The following is a 14,101-nucleotide window of genomic DNA, read 5'->3' as shown; positions in this document are numbered from 1 at the left end:
GCGAAGGTTGCAGTGAACCAAGATCACGCCATTGCACTCCAGCCTGGGCGACAGAGCAAAACTCTTTATCTTAAAAAAAAAAAAAAAAAAAAAGACGCCTACAGAAACAAGGTTCTTAGGTGCAGTGACTCATGCCTGTAATTCCAGCACTTTGGGAGTTTGAGGCAAGAGGATCACTTCAGCTCAGGAATTCAAAACCAGCCTGGGCAATATGGCAAGACCCCATCTTTGCAGAATATTAGCCTAGCTTGGTAGCACGAGTATGTGGTCCTAGCTACTTGGAAGGCTGAGGTGGGAAGGATCACTTGAGCCTGGTAGGTTGAAGCTGCAGTGAGCTATATTCACACCATTGCACTCTAGCTTGAACAACAAAGTGAGATCCTGTCTCAAAAAGAAAAGGGAAAAATGACAGCTCACGGCTGTAATCCCAGCACTTTGGGAGGCCAAGGCGCGCAGATCACTTCAGGTCAGGAGTTTGAGACCAGCCAACATGGTAACACCCTGTCTCTACTAAAAATACAAAAATTAGCCAGGTGTCGTGGCGGGTGCCTGTAATCCCAGCTACTCGGGAGGCTGAGGCAGGAGAATCGCTTGAACCCAGGAGGCAGAGATTACAGTGAACCAAGATGACACCTCTGCACTCCAGCCTGGGCAACAAAGTGAGACTCCGTCTTAAAAAAAAATTAAGAATTTGTATTCTCATAACATATTCAGTTTTAAGCTTGTAGCTTTTAAATCTTTGAGCACGTAATAAAAGCTGCGTAGGCCAAGTGTGGTGGCTCATGCTTGTAATCCCAGCACTTTGGGAGGCTGAGGCAGGAGGATCACCTGAGGTCGGGAGTTCAAGAGCAGCTTACCCAATATGTAGAAACCCCGCCTCTACTAAAAATACAAAATTAGCCAGGCGTGGTCGCATGCCTGTAATCCTAGCTACTCGGGAGGCTGAGGCAGGAGAATCACTTGAACCCGGGAGGCGGAGGTTGTGGTGGGCCAATATCACACCATTGCACTCCAACCTGGGCAACAAGAGCAAGAGTCCATCTAAAAAAAGAGCTGTATATACCACTTTAATCTGTCCTTGGGCTTCAGACTTAAATATTCTCTTAAACAGCAAAAATACTAAGTTAAATTTAAAAGCGAGGAGAAGCATCATTGTAATACGACATCCATGTGTATTCAAACTAGAATTTTCTGATGGTCTTCGTAAGATAAAGGAGATAATTGTCATTACTATGACACAGCTTTTATAATTTGAATAAACTTAGTTGGAGATTGGAGTATTTTTATTATTTATTTTCATGTGAGATGGGTAATGTGCTGACCTCATAACAAAGTTTGAGGGAGACACATTGTATGTGAGAATTTGAAGTGCTTATGAAGTATAAAAGCAGAGGCCAGGTGCTCACATCTGTAATCCCAGCACTTTGGGAGGCCAAGGCACACAGATCACTTGAGGTCAGGAGTTTGAGACCAGCCTGGCCAACATGGCGAAAACCCCTCTCTTACTAAAAATACAAAAATTAGCTGGATGTGGTGGTGTGGGCCTGTAATCCTAGCTACTCGCGAGGCTGAGGCAGGAGAATCGCTTGAACCTGGGAGGCAGAGGTTGCGGTGAGCCAAGATTGCGTCACTGCACTCCGGCGTGGGCAAGAGAGTGAGACTCCGTCACAAAAAAAAAAAAAAAGAAGAAAAGTATTGGATTCACATATTCTAAAAATGCTCGTCATTTGTGGCTAATTTTATCAAGTCTAGTTTAATCTCATATTTACAGAGTTTAGTTAATTCTAATTAGCTTTGTTGGAGGTCATAAACCACATTATTAACCTTGAACCAACTCTGTGTTCACTTGAGTTCCTCTGCATAATAGCATGTCACCATCATAAACATGTTGGTATTGCATTATGCTTCTAGAGGAGACATCCACCAATATTTGAAAATCTGGCTGGTCCGAGTGCAGTGGTGTTTACAACTAATTGATCACAACCAGTTACAGACTTTGTTTCTTCTCCAGTCCTGCTGCTTCACTTGACTAGCCTTTTTAAAAAAAGAAAGAAAATAAAGAAAATCTTAACTTATATTTACTTACTGTATGTTGTGATTAGTTTAATAGAAGGGAGTTTAATCCTTAATAATTAAGTTAATCCTCAACGTTTATTGACTTAGTTCTGATGTAGTCCTTGTGTACTATTGTATAATGTAGACTACTTGGCCATACTTGATTTTCTCTAAAAGTTAATGCATAAATTAATATTAAATATGGCCAAATATAAAAGTTTAATGAGTCATTTGAGGTCATTTAGCCAGAAAACTGCATTTATGTTCCTGGTGAATTTTTTTCAATGTCCTTTTCCAAAAGTGGCAGTAAGCAGCTGTCTTAAAATAAGGAGACAGTGGGAATGATGTTGTTAAAGTCTTTTACACAATGTATTGTCTGTCTGTTCCATAAAAAGTAAAACTACTCTATTCGTGACCAGCTTGGGCAACATAGACTGTCTCTTTAAAAAAAAAAAAAAAAAATTAAAAATTAGCAGGTGTGGTGATGCACACCTGTAGTCCTAGCAATTCGGGAAGCTGAGGTAGGAAGATCGCTTGAGCCAAGTGTTTGAGGTTAGAATGAGCTATGATCGCACCACCTACACTCCAGCCTGGGCAACAGAGCAAGACCCAAATGGCTCATGGTTGCTTTGTTTGTTTTACCTTGTTGAGTGCCAGTGTGTATTTTGAGCAAAGCAGTGTAAATGGCCTTCTTGCCCTAGAGTCTTTCATAATTGAGCCTTATTTAATCTACCACTTTTGACCATGAAATTTAACAGGTGACTTCTTCTGCGTATCTACTCCGGGTGAAGTGATATTTTTTTTGACTGAGATGTCTAAAGCTCTTGGATTCATGGTATCTCACCAGGACATCTTAGTAAAACAGGAAGTATCAGATGAGGAATCAGACTTGAGTTCTAGCTCTGGTCTGGCCACTAACATTGATATGATCTTGGGCAAGTTAGTTCCTGCCTGGGTTTCATTACCTTTAACTGAAGAGGTTGAAATAGATGATTTCTCATGTCTCTTCTACTCCTAAATTCTATGATTTTAGGGAGAAAATCCCCTTCAACATTCCTGGGATATATATCTAATAGTCCCATATATTGTGAAACTTCCCTATTGACGATAAAGAGGGCTGGGGAAGGCTACAAGTAAGTATATCCTATTTTCTCTAATCTTTAAAGGTTTTCCCAGCAGAGAAAAGACAGTAATCAATGATGGCTTTTACAAAGTTTGAGGAAAGCTGATCCTGCAACTTTTCAGCTGCAATTTCGTAATGTAGACTTCAGCAACAGCAATTTCAAAACCACTGCAGTTTTAAAAAATCTGAGTTATATACTTTGAAGATTTATCTTCCTAAATTTCTCTTTTATCGCAAAAGTAAAAATTGCCATCCCTAACTTGTGTCTCTGTGATATCACAAATGAATGTAATGTATGCAAGGGTGTGAAGGAATGATATAGTTGACAGTAGCACCTTGCAAATGGATTTTTTAAATTTAGTAATCCAAATTAAACACAATGGGTAGAACTTTCCTGAGTATTTTGAATGAATACTCTGGGTTGTCTTTACTCACTTTGTCTAGCTCACTAAAAAATAAAGTATGTGTAATAATTACTGCAGGTGCACATTATTCACTCACTCTTTCACTTTTGAAATAGACTCCAGACTATTACCTTTTATTTGTGTATGTTGAAGCTTGTGAGTGTTTGAAATCAAAAACTTCAAACTACAGATTCAGATGACTGCATTTCTCGTTGAGTTGATGTAATATTCTTCTACTCATCCACAAATATGGACCCGAAGGACAAGTATAATACAGATGGGGAAGGTGCTATGAAGTTCATAAATTTATCTTTCCATGGAAGTCATTTCTGAACTGAGTTGTTCAATATTTTAGCGATATCAGTATAGAATAGATGCCTGTGGGCCAAATTTTTTTCAAGGAAGGAGCCATTCCCTGCTGTTTGACACCACATTCTGTATTGTTTTGTACACTGTGCTAGGTTCCTATAAATGTTTATCTTACTGACCAGTTGAACATTTCTATGAATATAAGCCAGGGAGTTTTTTTCTTGCTTTTTCCCTGACTCTTACCTGTTTTCATAGGTTCTCTTTGTAAAGAATCCTTTTCTGGTCAAGTTTCTTCTTCATCACTCATGCCACTTACTCCATTCTGGACCCTCCTTCAGTCAAATGTTCCTGTGCTTCAACCTCCATTACCCTTGGAAATGCCACCACCCCCACCTCCACCTCCAGAATCACCTCCACCCCCTCCTCCACCACCTCCTCCTGCGGAAGATGGTGAGATCCAGGAGGTAGAGATGGAGGATGAGGGAAGTGAGGAGCCCCCTGCCCCAGGAACAGAGGAAGACACCCCTTTGAAACCTTCAGCACAAACCACAGTTGTAACTAGCCAGGTAAGTAATTCCCTTTGGCATTCTGAGTGATTTTGAGGACTGGAACATGATTGACACCATGTTTTATTTTAGAAGCATATGTTTAAAGGCCGGGCACGGTGGCTCACGCCTATATCCTAGACCTTTGGGAGGTCGAAGCAGGAGGATTGCTTAAGCCCAGGAGGCTGCAATGAGTCATGATCTCACCACTACAGCTTGTGCAACAGAATGAGAGCCTGTCTCAAAAAAGGAGGTGGGAGCGGGCTATGTTTAACCATGGCCTTCAGCCACTGATAACAAATGTTTGTGTTTCAGAGTTCAGTTGATTCCACCATCTCTAGTTCTTCTTCCACTAAAGGAATAAAGAGGAAAGCTACAGAAATTAGCACTGCAGTGGTTCAGAGGTCAGCTACCATTGGCAGTTCTCCAGTTCTCTATAGCCAGTCAGCTATAGCTACAGGTAATTGTGCATAGAGCGTGGTTTTTCCTCAATGTATTGTTTCTTTTCTTTTCAGCATTAGATGCCATAAAAACTAAAGAAATGTTAAAGGCTCTTGATTGCAAAGACTGTCAGTATGCATTTATTTTACTTAAAAAAAAAAAAAAACTTGACAGTTTAGCTGACCGTGCACAGTGGCTCACACCTATAATCCCAGCACTTCGGGAGGCTGAGGCAAGCGGATTGCTTGAGCTCAGGAGTTGGAGACCAGCCTGGGCAACACGGCAAAAGCCTGTCTACAAAAAAGACAAAAAATAGCCAGGCATGGTAGTCTGCACCTGTAGTCCCGGCTACTCAGGAGACTGAGGTGGGAGGATCACTTGAGCCCTGGAGGTTGAGGCTGCAGTGAGCTGTGATCACACTGCTATACTTCATCCAGTCTGGGCGACAGAGCAAAACTCTGTCTCAAAAACACAAAAAACGTTCAGCACATATGCTTCCAGATTGTCTTGTATATTTATGTACATTGATGATTTCGATGTTTAGGTAGTTTAATGCCAAGGTATTCAAAATTAATATATTTTGCTACTAGCAAATATGGCTATGTTTTTTAGAAAAGGATATATTGGAATCATTTTCCATGTGATCTAATCCCCACTTCTCTTTTCACTGCATCTGTTCTTGTCATGATGTCCTTTTTATAGTATCATTTTATGTTTTCTGTGTTAGGTCACCAGGCAGCAGGGATTGGAAACCAGGCAACAGGAATTGGACATCAGACAATACCAGTTAGCCTTCCAGCAGCAGGAATGGGTCATCAGGCCAGAGGAATGAGCCTGCAGTCAAATTACCTTGGACTAGCGGCAGCACCTGCAATTATGAGTTATGCAGAATGTTCTGTCCCAATTGGAGTGACTGCTCCCTCATTGCAGCCAGTTCAGGCCCGAGGTGCTGTGCCTACCGCTACCATTATAGAACCACCACCACCACCTCCTCCTCCTCCTCCTCCACCACCACCAGCTCCCAAAATGCCACCACCTGAAAAGACAAAAAAAGGAAAGAAAGACAAGGTATAATAAATTTCCCTTTTTAAAAATTTATTTTTAAAAATTTTATTGAGGTTATATTCACATAACATGAAATTAACCATTTTCAGGCTGGGCACTGTAGCTTACGCCTGTAATCCCAGCACTCTGGGAGGCCGAGGCAGGCAGATCACCTGAGGTCAGGAGTTCGAGACCAGCCTGCCCAACATGGTGAAACCCTGTCTCTACTAAAAATACAAAAATTAGCTGGGCCTGGTGGCACGCACCTGTAATCCCTGCTACTTGGGAGGCTGAGACAGGAGAATCGCTTGAACCCAGGAGGCAGAGGTTGCAGTGAGCCAGGATCACAGCACTGCACTCCAGCCTGGGTGACAGAGCAAGACTCCATCTCAAAAAAAGAAAAAAGAAATTGAAATGTCCAGCTTACTTTCTCAGTGGGGAGACCTTATTTAAGAAATCTGTCTGTCTCAAGTGCTGGGAGGAGAATCAGCTTGGGCCCCCATACCTAGTCCTCAACATGAGTACAGTACTCAGTCATGTCAACTCCTGCTTGTTGAGCCAGCATCACCCAGACGGGTCTTCAAACATACAACTGCTTCTCTTAAAAAGCATAGGGATAAGCTATTAAAGAGGCTGAGGCGGGAGAGTCGCTTGAACCTGGGAGGCTGAGGTTGCAGTGAGCTGAGATCGCACCACTGCATTCCAGCCTGGGTGACAAAAGTGAAACTTTGTCTTAAAAAAAAAAAGAAAAACAGGGATAAAAATTGGTCTTATCAATATCTAATATATTTGTCAGATACTCTCCCTAGGGGCTTAGGATTTAGCAGTACATCAAACAGACAAAAAAAAAAAAAAAAAAAAAACCCTCTGCTTTTGTAGAACCTTTCTTCTGGCAGGGGGTGGCTTGGGAGTAGATAAGGGAAAAATACATCTATGAGAAATTTTTTTTTTTCCTTTTTTTTTTTTTTTTTGAGTCAGAGACATCCGCCATCACCCCCAGCTAATATGGCAATTTGCTTTGTTGGTCTTTCCAGCTTTATTTTTTAGCTTTTTTTTTTTTTAATCATTTGATAGGAACGCTGCATCTATTTAAAATTTGAAAATGGGAACGCTGTAATTCTGAGGAGACGAGATAAAGGCAATATTTTGAATTGCATAGGGTAGGGAGGTTAAAGGAAATTTATATGACCTGATTTTATAAAATACCACCTTTTGAAACGGAGTCTCAAGAAAAGGGGCAAAAAAACTGTATGTTTATTATAGACGATTTAGACAATGAAGGTAAGCGAAAAGAAAAAATATTATATCATTATACCTTCTCTTAGAACTAACTGTATCATTGATTTTTTTTGGCAGGGGGAGGGGAGACAGAGTCTCTGTCACCCAGGCTGGTGTGCAGTGGCATGCTCTCAGCTCACTGCAACCTCTGCCTCCCAGTTCAAGCACTTCTCATGCCTCAGTCTCCAGAGTAGCTGGGACGACAGGCATGTGCGCCACCATGCCAGGCTAATTTTTGTATTTTTTATATTTTTAGTAGAGATGGGTTTTTGTCATGTTGGCCAGGCTGGTCTCAAACTCTTGGCCTCAAGTGATCCACCCACCTTGGCCTCCCAAAGTGCTGAGATTACAGGTGTGACCCACCATGCCTGGCCCCATTGATGTTTTATTTTATTTATTTATTTATTTTTATTTATTTATTTATTTATTTATTTTTGAGACGGAGTCTTGCTCTGTCGCCCAGGCTGAAGTGCAGAGTAGCTGGGACTACAGGCGCCCACCACCACGCCTGGCTAATGTTTTGTATTTTTAGTAGAGACGGGGTTTCACCGTGTTAGCTAGGATGGTCTCGATCTCCTGACCTCGTGATCCGCCCGCCTCGGCCTCCCAAAGTGATTACAGGCATGAGCCACCGTGCCCAGCCGATATTTTTAAAAATCTGTTTGCTTTTTTTCATATTTAATTATGGCTATTTATTTATTTGAGACAGAGTCTCACTGTGTTGCCCAGGCTGCAGTGCAATGGTGCAATCTTGGCTCACCGCAAACTCTGACTCCCGGGTTGAAGCGATTCTCCTGCCTCAGCCTCCCAAGCAGCTGGGACTACAGTCGCCCGCCGCCGCCGCCGCCGCCGCCACCGCCCCCGGCTAATATGGCAGTTTGCTTTGTTGCTCTTTCCAGCTTTATTTTTTAGCTTTTTTTTTTTTTTTTTTAATCACTTGGGAGGAACACTGCATCTATTTAAAATTTGAAAACGGGAACACTGTAATTCTGAGACGCGATAAAGGCAATATTTTGAATTACATAGGATAGGGAGGTTAAAGGAAGTTTATATGACATGATTTTATAAAATACCGCATTTACAAAGCTTTGTAGATTTTATTTATTTATTTATTTTTTTTTTTGAGACGGAGTCTCCCTCTGTAGCCCAGGCTGGAGTGCAGTGGTGATCTCGGCTCACTGCAAGATCCGCCTCCCAGGTTCATGCCATTCTCCTATCTCAACCTTCCGAGTAGCTGAGACTACAGGCGCCCGCCACCACGCCTGGCTAATTTTTTGTATTTTTAGTAGAGACAGGGTTTCACCATGTTAGCCAGGATGGTCTCGATCTCCTGACCTTGTGATCCGCCCGCCTCAGCCTCCCAAAGTGCTGGGATTACAGGCTTGAGCCACCGCGCCTGGCCTGCTTTATAGATTTTTAACCAAGCCTTTTTGTTTATAGTTGGTAAGAAATTTATGGCAAGAACTTAGAATGGTATTTACTTTCTTTTTTAAAGTGTGCATATTCTTTAGAACTGGGAAAAGGATCCTGACCTCCATTGTAGAGGACTCTTATCCTTATTTTATGTTTTCTATTCCTTTTGACCTTTAACCTTTGTTACAGGCAAAGAAGAGTAAGACCAAAATGCCATCTTTGGTAAAAAAGTGGCAGAGTATCCAGCGTGAGTTAGATGAAGAGGACAATTCTAGTTCCAGTGAAGAGGATCGGGAATCAACTGCACAGAAGCGAATTGAAGAGTGGAAACAGCAGCAGCTGGTTAGGTAAAAGAAAAGGAAACACAGATGAGATGGGGTTTTGGAGTAGGTTGAGACCTACTATGAGATGGAGTAGGTTGTGGTTGTTATAGATGCATTAGAATAGACATATTCTTAAAATCACAGCTTGTAAATTTATCTAAAGGTTTCTAATTTATAAACATGTTTAATTCCTTATAGAAATTATGGGCTAGCCTTTTTTCAAAATCAGAAACAACCGAGTTGTAATACTTTGTCCAGTTGATTGTTGGTCTTAGGCAAAGGCCTGTCTTAACTCTCAATACATCATTTACTATCTAGATCCAGTGGACCCTTTTATACACACACACACACACACACACACACACACACATAACATACTAACTTATTCTACAAATAATTTAGAATTAGACCCTTTTATACACACACACATTATTGTACAAATGATTTACAGAATTAGAATAAAGTTTTTCCCCTGTCCCTATATTTCAGTCAAGCAAGGTAGAATACAGAGCTGCCTTCTCAATTGCACTTATTCTAGAATAGAAGTTAATGAGAGAGCACACCACACTAGGAACTAAATGAACCTCTTCTAGGTAAGAAAATCCTTCACTACCTTGCTTGACTAGAATAAAAGGATAGGGAGAACTGGCTTCAAGTAATTGCACCTCAGCCTGCCAGAGTGCTGGGAATACAAGTGTGAGCCACCACACTCAGGTCAGAAATATTTTTTATGATGAAAGCACATGTTGGGCCGGGCACGGTGGCTCACGCCTGTAATCCCAGCACTTTGGGAGGCCAAGGCGGGTGGATCACGAGGTCAGGAATTCGAGACCAGCCTGGCCAACATGGTGAAACCCCATCTCTACTAAAAATACAAAATTAGCTGGGCCTGGTGGCGAATGCCTGTAATCGCTGAGGCAGAAGAATTGTTTGAACCCGCGAGGCGGAGGTTGCAGTGAGCCAAGACCGTGCTATTGCACTCCAGCCTGGACGACAGAGCAAGACTCCATCTCAAAAAAAAAAAACAAAACATGTTGGGTGGGCACTGTGGCTCACACCTGTAGTCCTAGATGCTTGGGAGGCTGAGGCAAGAAGATGGCTTTCTCAAAAATTCTAGAAATTTTAAAGACTTTAGACACAGCAAGTACAATTTTTTATTTCATATTTTCCTTGTTTTGAAGGTATACATTCTGAAATGGGCAGCATTCTTTGACTGCAACTCATTGTTCATCAGTTGTCAGTGTATAACCTAGAACATAGCTGTCTATTACTGATGCCAGATTTCAAATTAATCTCTGATAGGTTCTAGCTTAGTTTTTATTAAAGGATCTAATGCATCCATTCTGTTAATTGCAAGATAGAATTTGAATTTTAATCCTTACAAATAAAACTACTTGAAAGAGAAACTCAAAAACATTAGATCCGGCCGGGCACAGGGGCTCACATCTGTAATCCCAGCACTTTGGGAAGCCGAGGTGGGTGGATCATGAGGTCAGGAGTTCGAGACCAGCCTGGCCAACATAGTGAAACCCTGTCTTTACTAAAAATATAAAAATTAGCTGGACATGGTGGCAGGCGCCTGTAGTCCAAGCCACTTGGGAGGCTGAGGCAGGAGAATCGCTAGGACCTAGGAGGCAGAGGTTGCAGTGAGCCGAGATTGTGCCACTGCACTCCAGTCTGGGCAACAGAGCAAGACTCCATCTCAAAAACAGAAAAAAAAACATTAGATCCCAGGGTCCCTGTTGGTAGACTGAGGATTAGATATATCTGCCCTGAAGAATCATAACTCCTGTGGGCTAAGAAAAACTCTAATAGAACGTGTTTCATTTCTTCAGTGTGCCTTTAATGGTTACTGGAGGTATATTTAAGGCCGGGCACGGTGGCTCACGCCTGTAATCCCAGCACTTTGGGAGGCCAAGGCAGTCAGATCACCTGAGGTTGGGAGTTCGAGACCAGCCTGACCAACATGGAGAAACCCTGTCGCTACTAAAAAAAAAAAAAAAATTAGCCAGGCATGGTTGCACATGCCTGTAATCCCAGCTACTCTGAGGGGAGGCTGAGGCAGGAGAATCGCTTGAACCTGGGAGGCGGAGGTTGCGGTGAGCCGAGATCGCACCATTGCACTCCAGACTGGGCAACAAGAGCAAAATTCCGTCTCAATCAATCAATAATAAATAAATAAATATGCACTTAGACATATACGTAAAACTGGGGGAGTGTTTGGTTGACCTATCAGAATGAAGAAGTTTGATGAAGAATATACTGATGTTTGGCTGAGAAACAAAAGATTTTCATAAACATAGACGTGATAGATCAGGTTTTTAATGTCAGTTAGATTTTTATTTGCTGGGAAATGAATACTTTTGTTAATTTTTCTTTCCACTAAAATAATCTGTATGTTGTTTTCACAGTGGCATGGCAGAGAGAAATGCTAATTTTGAAGCCCTTCCTGAGGATTGGAGAGCAAGGCTGAAGAGAAGGAAAATGGCTCCAAACACATAGTTTTTAAGTTTTTAAAACTTTTTTGTATTATTGTTTGTTTTGTGTTCAGTTCAAAGTCTTAACCAGTTTTATTGTCAAATAAACTATAAATGTTATGGGGGAGATCTTATAAATTTCCTGGGCAAGAGTGTATGCATACAAAGTTTTCACTTTTGTGAAATGTAATTTTTCTGTTTTTGCAAAGGGATGAGGTGATTGGAATTGCTTTGACCATGCTGCCTTTATTCTCAAACTGGCAAACTTAGCATGTTAGGTGTATTAACCTCATCAGTCTTGAAGAACATGTGGCTCATGAGTATAACACTTCTGTAGAGGACTCCCTGACAAAAGTGAAGAATTAACTTCTCCTCCAGAACAAGTGCAATTCAGAAGGCAGCTCTGCATTCTACCTTGCTTGACTGGAATTGTCTGAAGCTTTTTCTGGCCTCTTTTCTCTAGTCGGCCACCCCTGAAGTGCTGAGGTCTAAGTGGTTTACCTCGTGCTGATAGATGGCCACACTCTTTAGAGTAGTTCTCATAAGTTCTAGAACTGGTAGCTCGGTCGTTTCGCACACTAGGTGGCATACAGGCAGCAGCAGGTGTTCATATCCTTGATTTTGAGAATTTCCCCTCAAGTATGTGGCAGTAAATACAACAAGACACTCTATGTATTAATGTCTCCATTGTCTTAACCCTGTTCCAAAACAAAATTCATCTCCTTTCTTTATGTGAATGTATTCTCCATAAAATTCCAGTATTTAAAAAGCAGTTTACTGTTCTGTACTTTCTGTTGTATCACAATCAGGTAAAAGTCACTTTAAACTGAGGAAACGGCAAATTGTGTTTTAAAGCTCTTTGTATTTCTCCAGTTTCTGACCTTGTAAATTTGTATATATGCACTAATAAAGCTTTTTTTATAATCCTGATGGGTTATCCTTTTGCTCGTCAACTCCTGTTATTCTGATTATGTAACCAGTACTTGTTTTTTTTTCTAAGCATATACAATGCAAGGTGCAAACATTTAAGAACAGCTTTCAAGAAAATGAGCAGCAGATCTTGAATGGGGAGTGGTGGGGCCAGTTTAGACAAACAGGCTTCTAGTCCCAGATGGTGCTGTGTGATCAAACTTTTGGGGTCTAATATTATCTATAATATCTAGATTGGTTAATAGCCATATTAGATAATATTTGACCTACTTAATTCCTGGCAATGATGTAATATGGTTAACATTTCAGAAAAAAGGTGCTTTATAGCTTTTTTCCCCCCACTGATAAAAGTAACAGATACGGTTATATTCATATATAGTTAACCAAAGACACGTGTTTGAATTTTATTGTAGTATATTTATTTTTTTGTTGTTGGCTGTTTTTTTTCTTTTTTTTTTTCTGGAGACAGAATTTCGCTCTTGTTCCTCAGGCTGGAGTGCAATGGCACGATCTCGGCTCACCGCAACCTCTGCCTCCCAGGTTCAAGTGATTCTCCTGCCTCAGCCTCCCGAGTAGCTGGGATTACAGGCATGTGCCACCACACCCGGCTAATTTTGTATTTTTAGTAGAGATGGGGTTTTTCCATGTTGGTCAGGCTAGTCTCCAACTCCCGACCTCCCAAAGTTCTGGGATTACAGGCGACAGCCACCGCGCCTGGCCTGGAGTATATTTCTATGCATATAACTGATTTTTTAAACCTAATCAAAATGTGTGATTTGAATTTGTTAGCTTTGTTTCTTAAGATTTGCAGTTTAGAAGGTAATTTTTCCTTTCTAGCTGTGCAGTGGAGAGAATGTTAAGGTGAAAGGAGAGAAGCAGCAGCTCTCTTAGAGCAAATTATGCATAACAATTATCTAAAGCCAACAGCAAACCAGCTTGGAAGTATGTTGAAGGCTACTGGCATCGTACTCATCAATGCGGTTTCGATTCCCAGGTTGGGGCTGTGATGTATGAGGGGAAGAAAGCCGCTGCCCGCCATACATGTTGCAGACCTTCCCGGGGTCCCCGCTCCCTCCTTGGGGGCGAGGCCTAGCTCCCCGGAAGCGCCCGACCGCCCCGCCCTTTCTCCGCTTCCTGCTTTCGGTTGCTAGACTACCCGGGCCCTCACAGAAGGCGGTGGCGGGCGGGTGCAGCGAGTTTGTCCCCTTGCCCGCACACTGCTTGGCCTCTGTACTTAAGTGCGGTGGCCGCCTGCCTCGCTGGAGCTTCTCTGCCGCAGCCATCCGTGCTGCTTGGGACGGGCCGGGGCGCGAAGGCGGTCGCATCCATCGCTCTGCCCTCCTGGGAAGTTTCTGCTCTCCTTCCCCGCTCCTACCCTTAGGAAACCCCCTCACCACCTGCCCCAGACCAGGTTCCTCTGAACCCTAAATTCAATCTTTAGGGCCCACTTTCCCAACCCCCTGACCTTTTTCCATCGGCACCTACCGAGACGACTTCGTCGCGTGCTCCCATACCCATTTCTTTCACTTTCCTGTGGCGAGCATCTCCCTTCTCAGGGAAAGGGAAGCATGGGGCCAGCACCTTGGGAAGAAGAAGCGGGAAGATACGCTGCCCTCCCTGTCTCAGATGCACCTCTGGCCTCGGCGTGACCACCTTGTTTAGCTGAGGAGAAGCTGGGTTGGCAGGGTTTTCTGAAGTCAAGAGGGAGCTGGGGGGGCGCCCCGGGAGGTACTGGCAGTTTTTTCACTTGTCCTCTTCT

The 14,101-nt window shown here is 42.4% G+C and overlaps 2 protein-coding genes across 9 annotated transcripts in view; both read left to right on the top strand.

Moving 5' to 3' along the window:
• The window catches only part of FNBP4 (formin binding protein 4), a 51,569-nt gene extending 39,227 nt beyond the window's left edge, over positions 1-12,342 (top strand). For 2 of the 3 annotated variants that reach the window (XM_034932623.3, XM_034932622.3), the window contains exons 13-17: positions 4,147-4,457; positions 4,752-4,896; positions 5,605-5,945; positions 8,802-8,959; positions 11,347-12,342. In XM_034932623.3, the coding sequence (XP_034788514.1) occupies positions 4,147-4,457; positions 4,752-4,896; positions 5,605-5,945; positions 8,802-8,959; positions 11,347-11,437 (1,046 nt within the window). In that variant the 3' untranslated portion in view covers positions 11,438-12,342. Of the gene's footprint in view, positions 1-4,146; positions 4,458-4,751; positions 4,897-5,604; positions 5,946-8,801; positions 8,960-11,346 lie in introns of those variants that run through there. The other variant, XM_034932624.3, reaches the window with a different exon arrangement.
• A 1,010-nt stretch (positions 12,343-13,352) lies between these two features.
• Positions 13,353-14,101, top strand: part of AGBL2 (AGBL carboxypeptidase 2) — a 55,968-nt gene continuing 55,219 nt past the window's right edge. For 4 of the 6 annotated variants that reach the window (XM_055093695.2, XM_055093694.2, XM_034932619.3 and 1 more), the window contains exon 1: positions 13,461-14,019. The gene's annotated coding sequence lies outside the window, so the exon portion shown is untranslated. Of the gene's footprint in view, positions 14,020-14,101 lie in introns of all 6 variants that reach the window. The other 2 variants (XM_055093693.2, XM_055093696.2) reach the window with 1 other exon arrangement.

Source organism: Pan paniscus, chromosome 9, assembly GCF_029289425.2.
Source record: "Pan paniscus chromosome 9, NHGRI_mPanPan1-v2.0_pri, whole genome shotgun sequence".
NCBI lineage: Eukaryota > Metazoa > Chordata > Mammalia > Primates > Hominidae > Pan > Pan paniscus.
The sequence above is the reverse complement of the archived record's forward strand: the minus strand, read 5'-3'. Positions and strand labels throughout refer to the sequence as shown.